This window comes from Mandrillus leucophaeus, unplaced genomic scaffold, assembly GCF_000951045.1.
Source record: "Mandrillus leucophaeus isolate KB7577 unplaced genomic scaffold, Mleu.le_1.0 Scaffold2, whole genome shotgun sequence".
Classification (NCBI taxonomy): Eukaryota; Metazoa; Chordata; class Mammalia; order Primates; family Cercopithecidae; genus Mandrillus; species Mandrillus leucophaeus.
In genome coordinates this window covers 1,217,829-1,224,413 of record NW_012102031.1, presented here as the reverse complement: position 1 = coordinate 1,224,413, position 6,585 = coordinate 1,217,829, and the positions used below count along the sequence as shown (strand labels likewise).

The 6,585-nt window shown below is 49.1% G+C and overlaps 1 protein-coding gene across 2 annotated transcripts; it reads left to right on the top strand.

The window, feature by feature from the left end:
* Positions 1-4,808: 4,808 nt before the first annotated feature.
* On the top strand, positions 4,809-5,213 carry LOC105538825 (ATP synthase subunit f, mitochondrial-like). Of its 2 annotated transcripts, XM_011978780.1 has the most exons (2): positions 4,809-4,929; positions 5,047-5,213. In XM_011978780.1, the coding sequence occupies exons 1-2, from the start codon at positions 4,809-4,811 to the stop codon at positions 5,073-5,075; spliced, it is 150 nt and encodes a 49-aa protein (XP_011834170.1). In that variant the 3' UTR covers positions 5,076-5,213. The 2 variants fall into 2 exon arrangements, with proteins under 2 accessions (XP_011834170.1, XP_011834169.1); XM_011978779.1 differs by having other exon boundaries at positions 4,809-5,213.
* Positions 5,214-6,585: the final 1,372 nt, after the last annotated feature.

The window sequence follows — 6,585 nt, the reverse complement described above, 5'->3', positions numbered from 1 at the left end:
CCTGTAATCTCAGCACTTTGTGAGGGGTTTTACGTTTCTGCCTTCTGGAAACCTCTGTGGTTTGTTGAAAGAGTCAGTTACACTTGCTGTGCCCTTGGCTTCACCCTTCACTCCTGTGCCCCTTAGTCTCACTCCCCTTCCCCTCTCCACGGACTCCCTAAGGCCCCCTCAATGCCAAGTCCAGGTGTCATGTTACCCTGCAACTCACCCTGAAGCACTTGACATAAGTGCTGTTCCCCTTTCTTCAAATTCTTCACCTACTAGCTTCTGTCAACCCTCTGAAAAGCGTTCCAGGGCCACGTGGGAGCCTCCTCTGGGTGCATAGAGCTTCTGGGCCTCCTCCTGCTGTGGACCTGATGTGGTGTTGAAGTCATGAGACCCGGGTTTGTCTTCCCCCAGCTCTTCCCCCAGTAGAAGGCCCCTCCAAGGGAGGGGCCTGGGTCTGCTCCTGCAGTGGTCCTTGCTCTGGGCCTGCCATAAAGGAGGGTTCCAAGAGGGTTTGCAGTTGAATATGTGAGAGAAAGTGCTCTCTTTTTTTCTCTTTTTTTTTTTTTTTTTTTTGAGACGGAGTCTCTGTCACCATTCTGGAGTGCAATGGTGTGATCTCAGCTCACTGCAACCTCCGTCTCCCGGGTTCATGTGATTCTTCTGCCTTAGCCTCCCAAGTAGCTGAGACTACAGGGACGTGCCACCACACCCAGCGAATTTTTTGTATTTTTAGTAGAGACGAGGTTTCATCATGTTGGACAGGCTGGTCTCGAACTCCTGACCTCAGGTGATCCGCCCACCTGAGCCTCCCAGAGTGCTGGGATTACAGGTGTGAGCCACCACGCCCGGCCAAGAAAGCTCTCTTCTTGTCTCTGCCCCTAGCTACAGATAATGCAACCACGGGGCAAGAAACTCAGTGCATATTGAAGAGAAAATCCCAGCTTCTCATCCAGGCTTCAGGCAGGGCCCATGCTATGGCCTGGGACCCCCTTCGATCTCATCTGTGCCACTTGCCTGTTGCTGCTGGCCTTTTCTTCCCTGAACCCACCATCCTGTTCCTGCCTCTTGCCCTTGGAAGTGTCTGGTCCTGCTGCTCTTCTCCCTGTTAAGCATGTGACAAGGAATCGTATGCTTCAGCTCACGGGTTGAGAGCCCCCTCCTCGGGAAGACCTGCCTTGTCTTGTCCACCTAATATAAGTGTCCACTTTGTCACTAGCCACTGTCACCGGTCGTGATTATCTTACCGTCTGCCATTTTCTCATGTATTTGTTTGTTTTCAGATAATAGAACATTGCTTCAGGAGAGCAAGGATTTTGTCTGCAGTTGCCCCTTATTTCCTCATGCCTAGCACAGTGTCCTGTGTTTATGGGGGTCCCATATTGAATGTGGAATTTTGGAGGTTTTTTGAAACAGGGTTTCACACTGTTGCCCAGGCTGGAGTGCAGTGGCATGATCACATCTCGCTTCTTCCTTGACCTCTTGGGCTCAAGTCATCCTCCCACCTCAGCCTCCTGAGTAGCTGGGACAGAAGGCATATGCCACCATGGCTGGCTAATTTTTTTATTTTTTGTAGAGACATGGGAGACTCACCATGTTCCCCAGGATGGTCTCGAACTCCTGGGTTCAAGCAATCTTTCTGCCTTCACCTCTCAAAGTGCTAGGATTACAAGCGTGAGCCATCGCCTCAGCTGAATATTGAATGTTTAATATAATGAATCAGGCCGGGCGTGGTGGCTCATGACTGTAATCCCAGCACTTTGGGAGACTGAGGCAGGCAGATCACTTGAGGTCAGGAGTTCTAGACCAACCTAGCCAATATGGTGAAACCCTGTCCCTACTGAAAATACAAAAATTAGCCGGACATCGTCACATGTACCTATAATCCCAGCTACTCGGGAGGCGGAGGTTGCGATGAGCCAAGATTACACCACTGCACTCTAGCCTGGGTGACAGAGCAAGACTCCATCTCAAACAAAAATAAAAATAGTGTAGTGAATCAGGCTGGGCGAGGTGGCTCATACCTGTAATCCCAGCACTTTAGGAGGCATGAGGATCACTTGAGCCCAGGAATTTGAGACGAATCTGGGCAACATAGTAAGACCCTGTCTCTACAAAAAATTAAAAGTAAAAAATTAACTGGGTGTCATGGCTTACACCTGTAATCCTAGCTACTCGGGAGACGGAGGCAGGAGGATTGCTTGAGCCTGGGAGGTCTCGACTGCAGTGAGTCATGATCCTGTCACTGCACTCCAGCCTGAGTGACAGAGGAGGACCCTGTCTCAAAAAAAAAAGAAAAAAAAAAAGGAATATAGTGAATCAGGGCAGAGCCAGAAAAAGAACACAGATGTCTGGGCCGCTGGGCCAAGACTCTTCTCCTGTCTGAATTTCCCAGCCCTGCCACAGCCCAGCAGTAGTTTGACTAGGTTCTTGTGTCTTGGGTTGAGGGGTCTCACCTGATGGTATATGGTTCTGCCCAGGGCTCAACCCATCATTATTTCCTCACATCTTTGGGAAAAGTGCCACCATACAGGGTCCTTCTAGGGCCCTCCCTAGGGCTCAGGAGCCAGTGGGGCAAGAAGAGGTGCAGGCACAGGGACCATCCTAAATGGCCTAGCTGACCAGGGGCCTAGCCCCACTGTCCCTTGTTGTACAAATGGCACAGATGTCAAGAGGGGTTCAAAGTTACACAGTGAATTGGCAGCTTCAAGTACCTAGAACCTACTTCTCCCTGATAGTGAAATCCCCCAAATTAAAAATGCAGAGAATTGGCCAGGCATGGTGGCTTACACTTGTAATCCCAGCTCTTTGGGAGGCTGAGGCGGGCGGATCACCTGAGGTCAGGAGTTTGAGACCAGCCTGGCCAACATGGTGAAACCCTGTCTCTACTAAAAGTACAAAAATTGGCCAGGCGCAGTGGTTCATGCTTGTAATCCCAGCACTTTGGGAGGCTGAGGCGGGCGAATCACGAGGTCAGGAGTTCAAGACCATCTTGGCTAACACAGTAAAACCCATCTCTACTAAAAACACAAAACATTAGTTGGGTGTGATGGCACGCGCCTGTAATCCCAGTTACTGGGGAGGCTGAGGCAAGATAATCGCTTGAACTCGGGAGGCGGAGGTTGCAGTGAGCCAAGATTGCATCACTGCACTCCAGCCCGGGCAACAGTGCAAGACATCATCTCAAAAAAAAAAAAAAAAGTACAAAAATTAGCCTGGTGTGGTGACACACCTGTGTTCCCAGGGCAGAGAGTGGATGCCCATAGATAGTTTGTCAAAGTAATAAATTAGCCTTTTTCAGAGGAACTGAGTCTGCTAGAATATTCTTTCTTCCCCTGCTGCCCCAGCCCTTTACCCCTCCAAGTCTCCCCCTCCACCTCTTCAGACCCAGTGAGTGTTTGCTGAATAAACAAAGGCATGAATGTCTGAATGAGTGATTTCTGTCTATGCCATGGAGAATTTTTTTTCCCCCCCAAATCCGTAGTATCTATACCTTCAGAGGGATGGGCCGGGCCAGGAAGGTGAGTCTGGCTTCTGAGCTGGGTCTTGCCCAGGACCTTCCACTGACGGCATGACAGGGAGTGGGAGCAGGCACCTGCCGCGTCAGGACCTGTGTCTACATGAAACAGGAATGAGCAGGTGAGGGCCATCCTGCCCCTGCCGTGGGGCCCAAGGCTGGGTGGTCAGCTTATACAGAGGGATACAGGGACAAGGTGGGCTTCTCCCTGGCCTGGCAGGATGGAAGAAAGTAAAACCCCTGCAAATGGTCCTGTGTCTGGCAGGCTAGGGCCTCATTATCCTGGATGGGGACCTCCCTCCCCTCAATAGGCCCTGCAGAGGGGAAGTGGCCCATGGAGGGGCTGGACGTCAGGCCTCCTGCGACCTGTCCAGAGGTTGGATGTTTGTCCTGGGAGCTTCTAGTTCACCAACTTGGTTGGGGAGCGTTCAGTGTTGCCTGTTTGGGGAGTGAGGGGACTGAGGAGGCCCCATACCCCACTGATACCCCAGAACTGTTTGCCCCCTACCCCAGCCCAGTGGTGGCGTGGCAGTAGAGGTGGCAAGGTCATCCCCTGCCACCCTTAACCCATATCACTCTTCTATAGCAGTTATAATTGTATCAAATGCATGTGAGACATCAACTCTGGGAGGGCAGACACTGTCTCCAGTGGACAAAAACTGACACTGCCCAGTAGCACTTGGATTAACAAATGAAAAAATCAGACACAAGTCAAAATCTTTACCACTTACTAGTTTTGTGAATCTAAGGTAATCTAAGTTGGAGCCTATTTCTTTTTTGTTTCTTTGAGACGGAATCTTGCTCTGTCACCCAGGTTGGAGTGCAATGGCGCGATCTCAACTCACTGCAACCTCCGCCTCCCTGTTTCAAGAGATTCTAGTGCCTCAGCCTCCCAAGTAGCTGGGATTACAGGCGCTCGCCACCACACCCGGCTAATTTTTGTATTTTTTAAATAGAGATGGGTTTTGTCATTTTGGCCAGGCTGTTCTCAAACTCCTGACCTCGAGTGATCCACCTGCCTCGGCCCCCAAAGTGCTGGGATTACAGATGTGAACCACCGCACCCAGCCTATTTCTTAACTGCAAAATGGAGACAATCCCTGTGAGGATGAACAATCCCTGTGAAAATTCAACAGGATGAGGAATGGTGGCTCACGTCCGTAATCCCAGCACTTTGAGAGGGAGGCCGAGGTGGGAGGATTGCTTGAGCCCAGGAGTTCAAGACCCCGTCCAATTAAAAAACAAAATGGAATAACTAACTAACTAACTTCGACGTGGCCCGGCACAGCGGACACCAGGACTCCAAGATGGCGTCAGTCGTATCAGTGAAGGACAAGAAACTTCTGGAGGTCAAACTAGGGGAACTGCCAAGCTGGATCTTGATGCGGGACTTCAGCCCTAGTGGCATTTTCAGAGCGTTTCAAAGAGGTTACTACTGGTACTACAACAAGTACATTGACGTGAGGAAAGGGAGCATCTCAGGGGTTACCGTGGTGCTGGCATGCTATGTGCTCTTCAGCTACTGCCTTTCCTACAAGCATCTTAAGCGCGAGCGGCTACGCAAATACTACTGAAGAGGACACGCTCTGCATCCCCCCACCCCGTGACCTTGGCCCGAGCCCTTCCGTGAGGAACACAATCTTGATTGTTGCTGAATCCTTTCATATCCTGATGGGAATTAACCTCCAAATAAAAGATGACTGTTAAAATAATAACTTCACAAATATTCTGAGGTCACTTCAGCCCAGGGGCCTTGCCAGTTTCTGACATGAAGTACACGCTGGTGGGAGATGGTATAGAGAGATTTTGTTTCTCTCCTAGATGGGCAGCATTGATGGGCACAGGCCCTGGGAAGGGGAACATATGGCCTGGGGCACTGGGAGATGGCAGAGCTCCTAAGGAAATCGGCCACTGCCAGAAGGGTGGCCTTCTCTGAGCTGGGCTGTCTTACTCTTAAAGCAGCTCCAGAATTGTCCAGCCCCAGAAAAGGGCTGAGAATCCAAGCACCAGGGTTTTGGATGGAATCTGGCTTAGGTGAGCTGTTCTCATCCTTGCCCACATCTAAGGATCTAGTACTAAGGATCAAGTACTAGATCTAGAGCAGGCTGGAGGCTGCTCCCTCTCTCCTCCCCACAGGAATAGGCAATTCCTAAAGAGTCATGAAGAAGGACCCCGTTCTCCAGGCTCTGCTCCCAGCCCTGGTGCCACCACCAACTGGCTAAGGGAACTGGAGCGGTTCCTAACTTTGTGGAACCTGTTTCCAGTGTAGAAAAGCATCTAGGGTAGCAGGCACAATGAAGTATCCTGTGTTGATGGGATGGATAGGTGGTCAAGAAGGGGCACCAGGACAGTTATGTCCATCGGAGGCTGTCACTGTAAGGAGGACCAATCATTTCTTGGAGTCTGTAAGAGCTGGGCCACTCCCATTCTCTCCATCCGAAAAGGGACCCCAGAAACCAAGCAAGCTAGGAGCAGGCAGAAGGCTGTTATATATCATGCTTTTAATACAAACTTAAAAAATCTGGAACAATAGAAACTGTACAGATTTGATCAATCTTTTTGTTTTGTTTTTAAACTAAAATCTCTAAACACACCAATGTCCCATTCCAAAATATTGCACAACATTCTGAATACAAAACCCTTGATTGTATTCCTCCTTCACTAAAGAAAAAAGTTCATGACCCTGCTCCCCGGGCTCCTCTCCAGGCTTGCCTCAATGCCCCCTTCCCATCCCTAGGGAGAAAACTAGAGAATCTATAACTCACTGCATTGAGAAAAAGACATCATTCTGGACTAACGGTTTCCATTCTTCACAAGATAATCCACCTTTTGATTTGTTCCTGGGAAAGAGGGATAGAGGATGGGGAAAGGGGAGAAAAGGTTTTATTCTCCTCTTTTTTTTAAAGTTTGTTTTTCCTGAAAAAATATGTTTCTCTCATCTTAAGAAAAAATCTTGAAAAGAAAAAAATTATGTTTTTTACGTTAGAAATATACATATATTATATATACCTCTTACATTTTACAAATGTAGCAAATTATTCAATACAAACGGACACCAAAAAATGTAAAAAATAAAAAAAAGTT

Excerpts from the sequence above, each read along its gene's own strand:
- LOC105538825 (XM_011978779.1), top strand. The coding sequence starts at position 4,809 with ATGGCGTCAGTCGTATCAGTGAAGGACAAGAAACTTCTGGAGGTCAAA.